Source organism: Clarias gariepinus, chromosome 22 (assembly GCF_024256425.1).
Source record: "Clarias gariepinus isolate MV-2021 ecotype Netherlands chromosome 22, CGAR_prim_01v2, whole genome shotgun sequence".
NCBI lineage: Eukaryota > Metazoa > Chordata > Actinopteri > Siluriformes > Clariidae > Clarias > Clarias gariepinus.
The window spans coordinates 28,446,138-28,465,000 of NC_071121.1; the positions used below are offsets into that span (position 1 = coordinate 28,446,138).

At 40.2% G+C, this 18,863-nt stretch overlaps 2 protein-coding genes across 2 annotated transcripts in view; one reads left to right on the top strand and one right to left on the bottom strand.

Moving 5' to 3' along the window:
• Positions 1–1,286: 1,286 nt before the first annotated feature.
• On the bottom strand, positions 1,287–4,793 carry prelid1b (PRELI domain containing 1b). The gene is made up of 6 exons (XM_053482216.1): positions 4,645–4,793; positions 3,480–3,573; positions 3,161–3,386; positions 2,919–3,032; positions 2,734–2,812; positions 1,287–2,442 (listed from the first exon to the last, which is right to left on the bottom strand). Exons 2-6 carry the CDS (start codon positions 3,569–3,571, stop codon positions 2,336–2,338), a joined length of 618 nt encoding a protein of 205 aa, XP_053338191.1. The 5' UTR covers positions 3,572–3,573; positions 4,645–4,793; the 3' UTR covers positions 1,287–2,335.
• LOC128510873 (atrial natriuretic peptide receptor 1) overlaps positions 4,761–18,863 on the top strand; it is a 20,222-nt gene continuing 6,119 nt past the window's right edge. Inside the window, exons 1-13 of the mRNA XM_053483416.1 lie at positions 4,761–4,766; positions 6,722–6,946; positions 7,160–7,265; positions 7,450–7,582; positions 7,799–7,931; positions 12,140–12,250; positions 15,005–15,107; positions 15,309–15,454; positions 15,569–15,641; positions 15,802–15,946; positions 16,063–16,149; positions 17,216–17,359; positions 17,713–17,834. Coding sequence (XP_053339391.1) covers positions 4,761–4,766; positions 6,722–6,946; positions 7,160–7,265; positions 7,450–7,582; positions 7,799–7,931; positions 12,140–12,250; positions 15,005–15,107; positions 15,309–15,454; positions 15,569–15,641; positions 15,802–15,946; positions 16,063–16,149; positions 17,216–17,359; positions 17,713–17,834 — 1,534 coding nt within the window. The remainder of the gene's footprint in view (positions 4,767–6,721; positions 6,947–7,159; positions 7,266–7,449; positions 7,583–7,798; positions 7,932–12,139; positions 12,251–15,004; positions 15,108–15,308; positions 15,455–15,568; positions 15,642–15,801; positions 15,947–16,062; positions 16,150–17,215; positions 17,360–17,712; positions 17,835–18,863) is intronic.

Consider the following 18,863-nt stretch of genomic DNA (forward strand, 5'->3'; position numbering starts at 1 on the left):
GCTGTCTTACATCTTATTCTAACATACTGTCTCTGCCTGACCCACTGTTTTACTTTCACTGTCTATAACTCCATCTCTCTTACACTCTGTCTCACTCTTTTAGTCTCTTTCTGTCCCTCTCTCACACTGTCTCTCTCTTTCTGACAGAGCTCTAACCATCTGTCTAACTCTCTCACTGTCTCATCCTCTCTCTCACTTTCACTTCCTGTTTCACTCTTTTCACTGTCTTGCACACTGTCTCACACTTACTGGTCTCTCTCTCTCTTTCACACACACACACACACACACACACACACAGTTTCAGTCCCTGACTCACTGTTTCACTCAAATTCTCTCGGTCTTTCTCGTTCTGTATGTGTGTGTCAGAGAGAAACTAAAGACACACTCACACACACACACACACACACACACACACACACACTGACCAGTAAGTTACTCTCTGAACATAAGCCAAATTCTGACACACTTCATATGAAACATTTGATCCTGCAGGCAGATGGCAGCGTCCCAAAGCCATTGTTACTGAGTACACGTACACACACACGTACACACACACACACACACACACACTGGAGTGAAGGAGAAATAAAAGAAGCACTTGTTCCTCACTGGCTATTTGACTTCCTGATCTCCCATGATGCACTGGGGCCAGAAAACCCCTATTTACGAGAATTTGGGCGCCTCAGGAGAAAACTGATAAAGGAATCCAACAAAAACACACACACACACACACACACACACTGCTGGAATACAACCCTCGGTGCTCTACGTGGTGCTGTTAGAGAAATGCATCATGGGAACCAGTGATCGGTGTGTGAGAAGAATGACGGGCAAAATAATCATAAAGTTCTCTCTCTCTCTCTCTCTCTCACACACAAACACACACACACACACACAGTCAGCTGGTCCTGCAGATGCCAGGTGGAACAAAGGCAACAGGAAGTACAGAATGATATTTCCTGTTAGACGGGCCGAGGGTAGAGAGGGTGATCAACTAAATCTAACCACCATGTGAACACACACACACACACACACTAATTCTAACACACTGATCCTCACACTGATTCTCTCTCTCTCACACACACACACACACACTGATCCTCACACTAATTCTCTCTCTCTCTCTCTCACACACACACACACACACACACACTGATCCTCACACTGATTCTCTCTCTCTCTCACACACACACACACACACACACTGATCCCTATTGAAATTAAAAAGCCACAAACACACAATCCTGTAATAATCAACAGAAATCACAAGTTTATAAAAGTACAAACACACTTTATTGAAATGGATACAGTGAGTTTAAATATCAAAATAATATATTTAAATTACAACAGTAATAAAATCATTAACCTTTTTTATATATATATAATTGTAAATAAATTAGAGTTAAATTAAACTGACCAAGTGGTTCAGGGCTCCTGTATGACGTCATCCCAAAAACTCAGGGGGGAAAAACTGGTGAAATAGCGCCACTGTGTGGTTAAACCAAGAACTGAGTTTTGTTATTGTTTATTGACAAGGGATTATCATTACTCCACACACACACACACACGTGGATCCAGGTGTTGACCTATCACAGCTTGTAAAAAATGCATCTTATTTGTGATGTGACGTCACTGATCACAAACAGGCAGCAAATTTGATTCCAATGTAAAAACAGTCTCATTATAAACAGTCTGTACAACACACACACACACACAGACACACACACAGACACACATTTAAGATTCACATTGATGTTTTAAACGCAGATGATGCACATGATAGTTGTGACCTTATTGATTTTAAAGCAAAGTCTAAAACTGTAACAAACAAATAAGGAATGAATTGAAATGCTAAAACGCATCATGCATGAAACTATGATCGGTTTAAGACACACTCACGTAGTGCGTCATATTCACTGTGCACCATATTCATATAATTCTCAAAAACAAACAAAAAAAACCCATATGGAACCTGAGCGTGTGGGAAATACACATGATGAGGTCACACTACACGTCCGTCCCTGAGGTTTCCTCCAGCAGGAAGCGCAACCTGACAGAACCGCTAAGATTTTATCTCTTTCCTTCAGCCTCATTTCTCTATAAAATGACGAGTAAACTTTCTTCACTGTTTTAACAATAAACTTCTACATAATAAACTTAAACATGAACCGTGTCCTGACATTAAACAATCTGATCTAAATCTCAGTATCCGAGCTCACAGGACTTAATCCCCGGTGTTCCAGGTTCGTCACCTTCACTTGAACATGCGGTCAAGGGTTAATCTTTTATTACCCTACGGCATTGAACCCGCTGAGACTGCTGGAGATGAGTGTTATCACACGTACTGCGGCGGCTTTCGCGCGCTGCTGGGAGCCGCCAGGTTCTCCGTCTTCTTCTGGGAATCTGTAGAAGCGTCAGCCTGGTGATTCTGAGCTGCTGATTCTGAGGAGGTCGAAGAAACAAATGAAATCAAGTTAGGAATGTGTGTGTGTGTATGTGTCTGTGTGTGTGTGTGTGAGTTAAGCAACACTCAGCGCTGATAAATTAATGAGAGCAGCGTCCGCTTTGTGCTGGTGTCAGATGATAGGCGTGTAGGTGTTCCTAATAAAATGGTCCCGGCTGTGTAAAGACGACTCAATACCACCTTTTCTACATGAGTGGAAGGAGTCTACAGTGTGAGCGCTTTCTAACAGTTAGAGGTAAAGCTGGAGGAGAAACGTGTTAGAGACTCACTCTGTAGTTTTGCCAGCGTGTACTCCAGACCCTTCATAGCCTTCGTCTGATTACTCTTAAACCTGGACAAGCCAAACTCCTGAAAGAGGGGGGGTGGGGGGGGTTACATGGGTGTGTTGTCATGTGAGTATCACATGTCTATGACTCTTGCTGAATGAGAATTTGACACTGTGTGTGTGTTCTACCTGTATAGGTCTAGACAGACCAAACACTCTTGATGAGATCCAGGCTGCTCTTGTGAGACTAGTCCAATTGGATGTCTCCTCCTCTCCATGGAACACACATCGCTCTACCACTGACTGATACAACACACACACACACACGCACACACACACACGCACAAAGGTAAAATTGGGTGCAAGCACTCATACACATGACTCAGGTCTGATAAAGCATGTCTAATGATAATGTCAGTTGCCATGGTCACCATTAGTTTGGAATGGTTTAAGTTCCAGGTGAGAGTAGTGAGGCGTCTAGTGCTGGGGTCCACGACCGAGTCCTCCACAATGTAAACAGATCGTGATAGGTTGCTGGGGAAGATTCGCTCCGCCCACCGGGGCAGCCGATTGGTCTTAGTGAAGAGACGGCGGGAAAGGAGACGATTGTCTGGGGTCACCTCACGGAAGATCACATCCTCGGTCAAAACATGAGTGCTGAGAAAGAGAGGGGGATAGACAGGAATGAACAGTTGAGCATGGAGTTAGCAGGTGCTGTGAGATGTTCCTGATGTTTCTGATGTTCAGTACCTGTAGGGATTCGGGTATTTCTGCCAGAACGCAGCGAGGACCTGCTCCCATGTGCCCCTGATCTCTGTCTCACTGAAGAAGTACTTCCCCATGTCTAAGAAGAGAGAGCAAGAGAGCGAGAAAGGGAGAGTTGTGAGGGAACGAGAGCGTACAGATGGTTTAATGACAGCGACATCAGGAACTCATGCGTCTGGCAGGCGCTAGCTGTTACCGTAAAAGCAAGAGGCGCTGTTCTTTTACTAAACATAATATAAAAATAATCAGCGCTCGCAGCGGTAACTCTAACACTGCTTCATCACACACAATCATTATTATTATTGTTATTATAGAGTTATTACACATGGTACGAGGGTGGAGTCGATGTCAAATACAAGGCAGTGTTAAGCGTCCTTTAGAATGAGGGTCTCATGAGATCATGAGTGACAGGACTGAGACCAGCGTTAAACAACAAAGAAGAAGAAGAACCCAATCACCCAACACACACACACACACACACACACACATATAGGGAACTGGGTTGAGTATCTCATTTCCCTGAACAAGCTGCCATATTTATTATTATATATATATTTTATTATCATTATTATTATTATTATTATTTACATCTCAATAAACATTACATTTTAATCTCAGATAATTAAACACGGTTTTATGCTTTAAATACTTTTAAAGCCTCAGAAATTCTGAGAAATCACTTTGACTTCATTTTCATTTCACACCCGTACTCCGCGCGTGCTAGCCCCCCTGCTCCGTGATTGGCTGAGAGCTCGGCTCGAGCGGTGGCCTGACCCCCGAGACCGCGGCCTCGACCAATCACAGCGCAGGACGGAAACAGAACCGACGAATCGCAACGCAGATGCCGGAATGTGGGTGGGGAAAGAAGGAAATGAAACGGCGGTAGTGACGGAAGCGATTCTGAGAGACTTTCGGAAGCAGCGACTCTACCAGCGATAACCAGCTTAACTAGTGACCACAGAGCTAACTAGTGCAACAACACGTAGATTAATAAACCGGAGTGGGTCATGAAATAATAACGAGAGTATTCATGGAAACCTTTAACATTAAACTCTGCAGATATTCGGGAAGTTATTAATAAACAAATGAATAAACTAGTAACATTTTGTAGCTGTGCAGAGAAAACACACACACACACACACACACACACCTCAATGTGCAGATGTAATCCGTCGCTTCAGCTGGAGATCATTATCGCTCTGTACAGTAGCGCTACACTCAGCTCCTTCTAACACACACACACACACACACACTGGCTGTAACGGGATGGCGGTAACGTGTGACGCTCCCGGAAGATAAACTGTGACGTATGACGTTGTAGCACCTGACAAAGTGAAAAGCCACGTGACGTCACCGGCACGACGTTACAATGTTGCCGCTTTGATCAGAAATGAAAACATCCTGCTGATGGAGTGACGCGTCACAATGGTGTGACGTCAGAGTTAATGTTAACCTAAGTTACAGAGCCTGCTTTTGGCTCTAGAGCCTCACACACACACACACACACACACACACCATGTTACACCAGTTAAAATCATTCTGGATGCTGGAACTCTGGCTTCAACATTTCTGTGTCCACTCTGACATACCCGCTAGGGTTATTATTTACGTCGCCGCCAGGTGGCAGTATTCTACCAGTATTCTACCTGCGTTTACACCGCTCTATTTCTTTCTCCGCTAGGTGTCAGTGCAGCACCGTTTTCCAACGCTAGATGGCGGTGATGCACATTAACTCCTTAAATGTCTATTGAACGTTAGAATAAAATCAGGTTAAAAAATAATTTATCTGAATGAAAATTTTTAATTAATGATAACTTTGAAACTTGGATTAAATAGACATGTTTATTATATATCAAACGAAATTTTATAATAAACAAACCATTTTACTTTGTAAAGAAATAAAATGATAGATAAATAGGCGACACTGTGGCGTAGCGGTTAGCACTGTTGCCTTGTACCTCCAGGGCTGAGGGGTCGATTCGTCTTAACCCTGCTGGGCGACAAACTTCATAAAGGTTTCAGTGCATGAAGTTTGCACACAGTCCAAAGACATGCAGATTAGGCTAATTGCTGTTATCAAATTGCCCATAGTGTGTGTGTGTGTGTGTGTGTGTGTGTGTAAGACAGATGTTCATGTGGTCATTTCTATTTTATTTTTACATTACATTATTTCTATACTGTACAGTTGTTACTACAGTCATGTGTATTTATCTACAAATCTACACCTTTTTCTTTTCTTTTTTCTAACCAAACCCAGTATGTCTGTTGCTAGTACACACTACGTACACACAGCCGGCATGTTACCGTGTCTGACCTCGGTCTTCTCATCTGATAACGGAAATGACATTTTGTTTTAATGTTTATCAAAGAAAGTGTGTGCGGAACCTTCACTATTTAAAATAAAATAATGAAAAAATATTTTTTGTTTTATTTTTTTATTTTAGTAAAATGTAAAAATACCTGAGTGTATCTTAGCAGGTATACAATCTGATTTGTTTTGAAGTGTGTACGGAGTGTGTATGGAGCCTGTACCTCCCCACATGGCACATTGGTTTAGTTGTGTTAAAGTCGTGGTCCTCAGTAAAAGGTTTTGTGGAATCAGAGACTCAGTTCTTGTCTGAAATCATTTCTACTCATAATCTCTGCTTCTTTATTCTACAGTTACTACAAACTTCCTTTAAAAATAGAACAGTAGGAAGGAAGTTACAATTACGACTTTAAGATTGAAAAGTCTTTAAACTGTACAAGAGTGTAAACATCCTGCAAAATAAAGATATTTACAGTAGAGCTGATGGACAGAATTTACAGTGTGGCTGTGTTTAATATTTGAGTATAAGAATGTGAGAACCTATACAAGATTAACACTACGAAATTTTAATTACAGACAAAGAGTGTAAAGCAGCTTCATGCCAGAAAGTGCACTTTATTTACAGCACGTAAGTATTTTGAACTTGTGATTTATATGCTTTATTTATGTTTTTAAAAAATATATATATTTCTTGTAGTTTTTGTTCTAAGCATTGCACTAATAATTTCCGGTTAGTTCTCACATTACCCTGTGTATACTGACCGTCTGTAAGATGTACAGTGTGCAATCACATGGGCGAACCTACACATCTGTGTGTGATACCTGGAATTTCAGTCTCAGTGTTTAGTGGCGAAAATCAGGTGTGTGGTTTGGGACGTGACCACAAGGGAGTGATGTTGATGTTCCTGTTTCCCTACAGATTGATGATGAAGATGATGAAGATGATGATGGTTGCGGTGGTCGTGATGATGACCATTATAACGGAGATGATGACGATAACGTGATGTTGTTTTGTGACCTGTACACGCAGTATGCTAAATCCTCTATTGTGGGGAGGAGTAACACTACAGTACCAATCAAATCCCAGCTCTGGGTCGTCCTCCAGAAGCTCCGCCCCTTTCTCCTCTTCATCAGTGCGTCTCTGGTTCTTCTGCACATTAAAAGAGCACGCATTCGTCCTGAACAGAGCTGAATCACTTCATCACATCCACATGAACCCATCCAGGTGTTGTGGAGGCACTTACCTGGTAAAGACTATTATTATTATTATTATTATTATTTTAGTTTGTAAGAAAACACTTTTTTCCTTCCTCCATCCTGACATTTCTGTCTCTCTCTCTCTCTCCCGTGTCCTCAGGTCCTCCTGGTTGTGGCAGTCGTTGCATGGCACGATCTGGACAACAGCGAGTACGACTGCTGGCCGCTGGAGAAACCAGACGAGCTGAACATGATCGACTGTGGAGGTGCCAATACTTTTAATATAATATTAAAGTAATATAGATTCATATCTCACAGAGGAACAGGAGAAAACATACGACATACTTCAGTTATTACTGTATTATTGTTTTTAATAAATATTTATGTGTTTGGTAACAACAGAAATAATCAAATCACATGGTGTGTGTGTGTGTGTGTGTGTGTGTGTAGGATTAGAGATGGCCTGGGTGTTACGTCCCCCAGAAAAGATTCTGAGCGGTGAGGAGTTTAACGTCATTTACTCAATAACAGTTAATGAGGAGTTTTATCAGTGGGCCGTGGACCATAACCTATTCATACACAGGTACAAACACACACACACACACACACACACACACACACATTCATCTGTCTGCCTCTCTCTTTATATTTGTCTGTTTTGTCTAAAATCTTTGTATCTGCCATTTTATCTCTTCTCTGTAGTTAATGCTTATCACTTAAGTCTTTATCACTTACATCCCTTGTGTGTGTGTGTGTATGTGTTTGTATGTGTGTGTGTGTGTGTGTGTGTGTGTTGTAGGTCAATCACAGATGCTGCTGAAGCTCGTCGATTCTGTGAACATCAGGAGTGTCCCAGTAACTGGAAAGATGCGAACGCAGAGAACTGCTGCATTCACCACGCTAACATCCACTCCTGCCCAATGGGTTACATGGTACACACACACACACACACACACACAATCACAATCACAATTATATACACACACACACACACACACATACACAATCACAATTACACACACAAACACAGAATCACAATTAGACACACACATACACAAACACAATCACAATTACACACATACATACACACAATCACAATTACAAACACACACACACACACACACACACAGACACAAACACAATCACAAATATACACACATACACACAATCACAATTACACACACACACACACACAATTACACACAATCACAATTACACACACACAAACAATCACAATTACACACACACAATTACACACAATCACAATTACACACATACACACAATCACAATTACACACACACAATCACAATTACACACACACAATCACAATTACACACACACACACAATTACACACACACACAATTACAATTACACACATACATACACACAATCACAATTACAGACACACACAATCACAATTACCGACACACACAATCACAAATACACACACACAATCACAATTACCGACACACACACAATCACAATTACACACACACAATTACAATTACACACACACAATCACTATTACACAACCACAATCACAATTACACACACACAATTACACAATCACAATTACACACACAATCACAATTACACACATGCACACAATCACAATTACACGCACACACAATCACAATTACACACACAAACACACACACAATCACAATTACAGACACACACACACAATCACAATTACAGACACACACAATTACAATCACACACACAATCACAATTACACACACACAATCACAATTACAGACACACACAATCACAATTACAGACACACACAATCACAATGACACACACACAATCACAATTTTACACACACAAACACACACACAGTCACAATTACAGACACACACACAATCACAATTACACACACACAATCACAATTACATACACACAATCACAATTACACACACATACACACAATCACACACAATTACAATCACACACACAATCACAATTACAGACACATACACAATAACAATTACACACACACAATCACAATTACATACACACAATCACAATTACACACACATACACACAATCACACACACACAAACACACACACAATCACAATTACAGACACACACAATCACAATTACAGACACACACAATTACAATCACACACACAATCACAATTACAGACACATACACAATAACAATTACACACACACAATCACAACTACACACACACAATCACAATTACACACATATACACACAATCATAATTACACCCACACACTCAGAATTACAGACACACACACACACTCACAATTACAGACACACACACAATCACAATTACAGACACACACAATCACAATTACACAATTACAATTACAGACACACACACAATCACAATTACACACACAATCACAATTACAGACACACACACAATCACTATTACACAATCACAATTACAGACACACACATAATCACTATTACACAACCACAATCACAATTACACACATAATCACAATTACACACATGCACACAATCACAATTACACACACACAATCACAATTACAGACACATACACATAATTACAATTACACGCACACACAATCACAATTACACACACATATACACAATCACAATTACACACACAATCACAATTACAGACACACACAATCACAATTACACACACACAATTACAATTTTACACACACACAATCACAATTACAGACACACACAATCACAATAACAATTACAGACACACACAATCACAATTACAGACACATACACAATAACAATTACACATACACAATAACAATTACACACACACAATAACAATTACACACACACAATCACAATTACACACACACAATCACAATAACAATTACAGACACACACAATCACAATTTCACACACACAATCACAATTACACACACACAATTACAATTACACCCACACACAATCACAATTACACACACACAAACAAACTAAATAACAATAACAAACACACAGACACACAATCACAGTAACAAACACACACACACACAATCACAATTACACACACACAATTACAATTACAGACACACACAATCACAATTACACACACACAATCACAATTACACACAATTACAATTACACACAATCACAATTACACACACAATCACAATTACACACACACACACATACACACACAATCACAATTACACACACACAATAACACACAAACACACACACACACAATCACAATTACACACACACAAAATCACAATTACACACACAATCACAATTACAGACACACACACAATCACAATTACACACATATACACACAATCATAATTACAGACACACACAATCACAATTACACACACAATCACAATTACAGACACACACACAATCACTATTACACAACCACAATCACAATTACAGACACACACACAATCACTATTACACAACCACAATCACAATTACAGACACACACACAATCACTATTACACAACCACAATCACAATTACACACACAATCACAATTACACACATGCACACAATCACAATTACACACACACAATCACAATTACAGACACATACACATAATTACAATTACACGCACACACAATCACAATTACACACACATATACACACAATCACAATTACACACACACAATCACAATTACAGACACACACAATCACAATTACACACACACAATCACAATTTTACACACACACAATCACAATTACACACACACAATCACAATTACAGACACACACACAATCACAATCACACACACACAATCACAATTACAGACACATACACAATAACAATTACACATACACAATAACAATTACACACACACAATAACAATTACACACACACAATCACAATTACACACACACAATCACAATAACAATTACAGACACACACAATCACAATTACACCCACACAATCACAATTACACACACACAATCACAATTACACACACACAAACTAAATAACAATAACAAACACACAGACACACAATCACAATAACACACACACACACACTCACAATTACACACACACAATTACAATTACAGACACACACAATCACAATTACACACACACAATCACAATTACACACAATTACAATTACACACAATCACAATTACACACACAATCACAATTACACACACACACATACACACACAATCACAATTACACACACAATAACACACAAACACACACACACAATCACAATTACACACACACAAAATCACAATTACACACACAATCACAATTACAGACACACACACAATCACAATTACAGACACACACACACAATCACTATTACACAACCACAATCACAATTACACACACACATTCACAATTATCGACACATACACATAATTACAATTACACGCACACACAATCACAATTACACACACACAATCACAATTATAGACACACAATCACAATTACACACACACAATCACAATTTTACACACACAAACACACACACACAATCACAATTACACACACACAATCACAATTACAGACACACACACAATCACAATTATACACACACACACAAACACACACACAATCACAATAACAAACAAACACACACACAATCACAATTACACACACACACATACACACACAAAAATCACACACACACAATCACAATTACACACACACAATTACACACACACAATCACAATTACACACACACATACACACACAAAAATCACACACACACAATCACAATTACACACACACAATCACAATTACACACAATCACAATTACACACACAATCACAATTACACACACACAAACACACACAATTACAATTACACAGAATCACAATTACACGCACACAATCACAATTACACACACACAATCACACACACAATCACAATTACACACACAATTACAATTACACACACACACAGAAATCAAACACACACACAATCACAATAACACACACACACACACAATCACAATTACACACACACACAATTACAATTACACACACAGAAATCAAACACACACACAATCACAATAACACACAATCACACACACGCAATTACAATCACACACAAACACACACACACACACAAAATTACAATTACACACACACACACACACATACAGACATACACACACACACACACACAATTAAATGACTTTCTCTCTCACTCTAAAGCAAGCAGCGGATGAGAGGATCTGTGGTCCATGGATTCCTGATGATGGCAAAATCTTCACACACACCATCTCTGTATCCGGCAAAATGACCCAAACCAACTGGTCTGCCAAGGTCTCTCTTTTACACAAACAAACACACACACAAACACACACACAAATTAGAAAACCTGAATACAGTGGAACCTTGGATTATGAGCATAATTCGTTCCAGAAGTGGCTCACTCGTAAACCAAATAAAAATTTTTTCCACAAGAAATAATGGAAACTTAAATTATTTGTTCCACAGCCCAAAAAATAAATACATAAAAATTATTAACACAAAATATTAAGTACAAATAAAACAAATTAACCTGCACTTTACCTTTAAAACAAGTAAAAATGAATCTGACTGTGTATGTTTGTGTGTGTGAAGCTAAAATAAGGAGCCTCTCCCCCTCCCCCCCCCCTTCTCGTCTTGCACAGTTACCCTTTCGCCACTCCTTCACACACATGGTGCACACAACGGAAACACTTTATGTATTTTTTTTGGGGAAAAATAAACAAGAAATCTCTTTATTTAACAAGAAAGTAAAAATAAAACTAATTAACCTGCACTTTACCTTTAAAAAGAATTGCGACAGAGCAGTGTTTCTGTGTAGAGCTGAGAGAAGGAGTGTGTGTGTGTCTGTGAAGGCGAAAGTAGGAGGGGTGCATGTGTGTGTGGGGGGGGGGGGGATGGGGGGGGTTACGGTTTCCAATGAGACGCGCATGCACAGACACAAAGAGCAGGCTGATACAGAGAGAGAAAATGGATCTTTAACCTCTCTAATGAGACTTGCTTTTGCTTTACACACGCATACAGACACAAAATAAAATATGTTTTAAGCACACACACACACGTGGTGTTATAGTGAAACAGTACACGCATATTATAGTGTAACAGTACACGCGTGCACGGATGTTGATTATACCAGTAAGAGACGCGCATCCAGAGAACACCCAGCAGGGGAGACGATTACCCACAATTCCGCAGCACAAGAGAGAGAAAAACCGACGTGCTCATTTTCCAAGTCAAAAGTTACTAAAATTTTTTGCTCGTCTTGTGGAACATTTACAAACCGCATTACTCGCAATCCGAGGTCTCACTGTATGAGAACAGACATAGACAGATAAAACATATTTTGGATTTGTGTAGCTTTTTCATATTAATAATATGACTATTTTACTAAAACAATTAATCTTGTGCTTTAAATAAATTAATAAATGACTTGTGTAACTGTAGGGAGGGGCAATACCACTGATTTTCTTTAGTGGTGTTACTGATTTTTTTCTTTAAGTTTAGTATCCCGATACTGAGACTGATAGTTTAAAAAAAGTTTTCTTGTTGACTCGAGAAATCAGGAGTTGCTCTAGGACATTTTGATACTAGTATAAAAAAAAATTAAAGATCAGATGTCTCTGTTTTATTAAAATTTTTAATAATAGAAATTAAAAACAGGTTTAATCTGCTTTAATAACATGCTTTAATAAGTAGCAGAACGGTTGAAATGAAATGGCATAATTATGACAAGATATATTAATAAAAATACACTACAAAAGTACACTGTTGCTTGGGAAATATTTACTATTACAGAATTAAGTAAAATAAATAAACCGAATATTTTAAAGACCTTTTAATTTCTCTTTGGTACCTGGTATCAGTGGCATACAAGGCTTGGGCATGGCATAGTGACGAATCATAATATAATCATTGTATTTGGCTGATACATAATTCTACAAGAATGAATGCACTCATCCCAGTGTGTCACTAGTGCTTGGACACCATCAAGGTAGAAAGTTTTCTCCAAATGCCGGAGCCGTGATCGGACTGCCTGATTCACATCTGAAACACCGGACTCCCAGGAACTCCTTTGGAGGCCCAAACATGTGTAAATGTCTTGGAGCGAGTTCAGGACTGTACAGGGGATGTGGCGACACCTCCCAGCGATAACTCCCAGCCGAGTTCCTGAAATGTGCAAGTTGTGTTGGTGAGTAAGTGTGTGTACAGTTCACACACACAGATGCGTCTGTTCCGCAAGTTGGTGACAAGTTATCCATTGATTTTCAAGGATGAGGCGTTTTAGTCGCTGAATGTTTACGGGAACGACTGCAGTGGGCTTCGAGACACCTTGCCCCGGATAGTAAGGGTCCGTGGTCACAGGTAGCCTAGGTACTGCAAACCAAACCAGGTGGCATTTCTGGATTTGTCATGAGCTTTAATCCTGCAATCAAGCAAGCACTTGTACTAGGCCAACCTTCTTCTTGAGGATCTGCCAAGTTGCCAAGACCAACCTCACTTTTGGCATCCCTGGCTGGATATTTTGATCAAGACTTTGTGTGTTCCACGAGGCTTAATGTACATGTGCGTTAACAGCTACTGTCCTCCACAAAGGGGTGCGTGGGCCGGTGTTCTGGCAGTGGTGGATAAGTGTATAAAGTTCTGGACACCTGAGTGAAAGGTTGTGTAACCTGGTACCACCATGCTGACACTGCTGGGTCCTAGAGCGAGTCGCTTAACCTTCAACTAAAGATTTTTAGATGTTGCTTTCCAGAGAATCTTGATTCTTTTTGATATATGAGCTTTAGGCCAGTGGGCGGAATTCCTCAGAGAAGTCAAAGTGAGTGGGGTGGGGTCAGTGTGGGGGTCTGAGACCAAGTGTTGGGTGGATCTGTGGGTGGTGGATCTGTGGGTGGTTGTTGTTGACATACTATATGGTGTACTGAGAGATCATGTGATACTCGTGATTTCAATAACATCTTTACAATCTCCTCATGACACACACAGAGCTCTAATTAAAGTATTAATTAATGGTTGTGTGATCCCCCCCCCCATGTCCCCTGCGTGTAGGTGGTTCTGATCCATGAGGGTCTGACGTCTCTGATCGCACACATCCGAGTCGGGAACATGCAAGTGGCTCTGGAGGCCAAGAGCAACGTCCTGCCCTCCATCAGTACTGTCACTCTGTTCACATGTTCACCTAGTGTGTGTGTGTGTGTGCGTGTGTGTGTGTGTGTGTGTGTGTGTAAAAAGAAAAAGTGTGTGCCAGTTTTAAGTTTTAGTATTGGAGATTTAGTAGATTTGCAGTGATGGTGTGTGTGAGGAAGAGAGCGTGTCCAGGTGACTCTGTGTGTGTGTGTGTGTGTGTGTGTAGTGTGTGGGGACGGTGTGTGTCTGGAAGAGGAGAGCTGTTCCACCTGCCCAGCCGACTGCGGTGATTGTCCTCTCAGTGCTTCAGTACGTGCAGCTATTGGGATAATTGTGACCATTGTCATCATCAGCTTCTTCTCCACTGCCATGGTGAGAACACACACACTTTCTCTCTCACACACACACTCTCCCTCTCTTTCTCTCTCTTTCTCACACACACACACATATGTACACACACTGTGTGATGCTTTTGTTCTGTTGTAGTGGTTCAGGTATCAAAAACAGAAGTTGTTGTGGGATGAGAGCTGGATCATAGACTTCAATGAAATAAAACAGGGTAAGTGTGTGTGTGTGTGTGTGTGTGTGTGTGTGTGTGTGTGGGAGAGTTTAAGTTCTGTATTATTGCTTTGGCCTTATATGTGTATAGGTGTCTTGGCAGAGTAAAGTAGGAGCTTTGTCAGGGTTTTTAGTGTGTGTGTGTGTGTGTGTGTGTGTAGACCCCGTTGCTCAGGTGGTGATGGGTAGTATAATCAGCGTTCCAGCGATGAACATCGACTCCAATGCCAGCTGTATGACGGGCCTCGGCTCCTGCACCGGCATGCCAGCCTCACGCAAACAGCTCTTTACAAACACCGGCATCTAGTGAGCACTCATACACACCTGCACCCATATACACACACACACACACACACACACACATACAAACTCACACAGACAAGCTCACACACTCACACACTACTATTTGCTTGATTTTTCAGTGATGGACGAACCGTCGCCATTAAGCAGATTAATACGAAGACGTTTTCTCTGTCAAAAGTCATCAGGCAGGAAGTCAAGCAAGTCAGGTGACACACACACACACACACACACAGTCCAAATAAATGTGATTATTTATACTTAAACATGTTTTTCATAGTTCTGTATACAGTGGAACCTCGGATTACGAGCTTAATTCGTTCCGGAAGCGGGATCGTATTCCAAAACACTCGTAAACCACATTTTATTTTCCCATAGAAAATAATGGAAACTTAAATTATTCGTTCTACAGCCCAAAAAAATAAATACATAAATATAATTAATACAAAATATAAAGTAATAATAAAACAAATTAACCTGTACTTTACCTTAAAAAAATGTAAAAATAAATCCCGACAGATAACTGTTTTTGTTTGTGCACGCAGGGTGGGTGTGTGTAAAATGTGCGTGCACACACACACACACACACATTAACGGATAGACCGTTTTTAAAACCGTTTAAAAATTAGCAAGGAACATTCCTAGTCACACTCACATGAGCGCATACTAACGGGATCACTGCTGTAAAGTAAACAACAACAACAACAAACAAATTAAACAGCTCCTCACCTTTGAAAACAATCGCGACAGAGAGGAGTTTGTGTGTTTGTTTGGCCCCCTGAGAAGAGGTGGGCTCGCTCGAGTTTACAGCCCCCTTCTCTCAGGTTGCCAAAAAAACACACAAACTCTCTGCCTTACACAGACACACACACACACACACACACACATTCAAAAACGCACACGCACATTACACGCACACACACACACAGCGCGCGCGTGTGTGTATTCACCCAGCAGGAGAGACGATTACCTACAATTCCACTGCAAGAGAGAGAAAAACCGTTGGCTCACTTAAGATTACGTGACGCTTGGTGTTAAAACAAGAAGCGCATGCGTGAAACATGATATTCGGTGCTCGTAAACTAAGACAATGCTCGTTTTTCAAGTAATTTTTTTTTTTTAATTGTTGCTCGTCTTGCGGAACACTCGTAAACCGCGTTACTCATAATCCGAGGTTCCACTGTATATATATATTTTTAACTGGCACGTAACATATTATATATTAAATAATTAATAATAATAATAATAATAATAACTATTATTAAATTCGCTTAGAGAGCTCGACCATCCAAACCTGTGCAAGTTTTTCGGAGGTTGCGTCGAGGTGCCCAACGTTGCCATAGTAACCGAGTATTGTCCCAAAGGCAGCCTGAACGACGTGCTGCTAAACGAAGAGATCCCGCTGAACTGGGGTTTCAGGTACACACTCGTCAGGTCTTTGTACATTTAAGCGTTTTTACTCTGCTAACCAGATTATAGAGTTACATGTTCAAATGGAAATGATTGTAAAGTAGTGTGTGTGTGTGTGTGTGTGTGTGTGTGTGTGTGTGTGTGTGTGTGTGTGTTGACCAGGATTAGCTGGTTAGCTACAGTAGGCTAAAACAAACAGGGAATCCATTAGGGAAATACATCTTTAAATGTGTTTAAAAATAACAAAAATGTCGTTTATTGCAGAAAATAAAAAGTTGTGTGATTGTGTGACGCGTCTTCCGTTTACAAACGTTTAGTATATCTATAACTGACTGACCCGGTGACACGTCTCACGTTTCCAGGTTCTCTTTCGCGGCGGATATCGCACGTGCCATGTCGTACCTGCACCAGTACAAGATCTGTCACGGCCGCCTCAAATCATCCAACTGCGTTATCGATGACCGCTGGGTGTGTAAGATCACAGGTGTGTGTGTGTGTGTGTGTGTGTGCTTAACGTTCACATCTACACAAAAGTTGAAAAAGATCAAATTTTATTGTACATTGTAATTCCCAGGAGAGTTACATGTTACACTCGTTTAATTGTAGTGTTCACTATAAAACAGTTTGATTTCTGATAGTCACACACAGTCACACATTTGTACACTAAGCTATCGTGCACCTCAAAATTTAAACACTGTTGTATTGTGGGAAATCATGCTAATCAACATGTCAGGTTTTACAGTAATTTGCGGTAATTTGTAAGTCACACAGGACAGTGTGGTAGAGTTAGCGTGAGCTGGAGCTGCTAAGGAAACTCATTTTATATAAACTATAACAAATCCTCGTGGCGCGGTGGATTAGCAGTTAGCACTGTTACCTCACACCGCCAGGGTTAGGGATTTGAATCTTACCTTTGGTCTGTGTGGAGTTTGCATGTTCTCCTTGTGTTTGAGTGTTTGGCTGATTGATGTTTTCAAATTGCTAATAGTATATACAGTATGGGAATGTGTTGCCATATGGTTGCCAGATGTTTGAAATCTCAACATTGCACCTTTTACTGCGGCAGTCACTTCTAGAGTGTCATAGGTCATAGGTCATTGCAGGCAAACATTAACTAGTCATGTGGCTTTATATCCCATAAAATGTTTTATTATAGTATGAAAAAGTATGGTATGAGGTTTAATATGGCTATAATATATACCACAGTATGACCAAGGTTCCTCAGACATTTTCTACCCCTTTTCCACCAAAGTGAACCAGGTGGTAGTTTCATGTCTGGTGCTAGCGCCAGTTTAGAGCCGGTTCAACAGTTCAACAGTGAACCTGCTAAGAACTGGCGTTGTTTTTCCATGAGCTAGAGAGTCACATCATTGCATCACTTTATATGTCCTTGTACATCTCTACTTTCCTAGCAATGCTATCTGCTAAAAAAAAAAAAAAAAGGTTTGCTATTGAACCAGATCTGAAACAGAATTAGCACCAGACATGAACTAGCACCTGGTTAATTCTGGTG

Coding starts and splice junctions, on each gene's coding strand:
- prelid1b (XM_053482216.1), bottom strand. CDS start 3,571: ATGGGGAAGTACTTCTTCAGTGAGACAGAGATCAGGGGCACATGGGAG. Junction 3,033..3,160: donor TAAACCATTCCAAACTAATG/GTGACCATGGCA, acceptor GTGTTGTATCAG/TCAGTGGTAGAGCGATGTGT. Junction 2,443..2,733: donor CACGCTGGCAAAACTACAGA/GTGAGTCTCTAA, acceptor CGACCTCCTCAG/AATCAGCAGCTCAGAATCAC.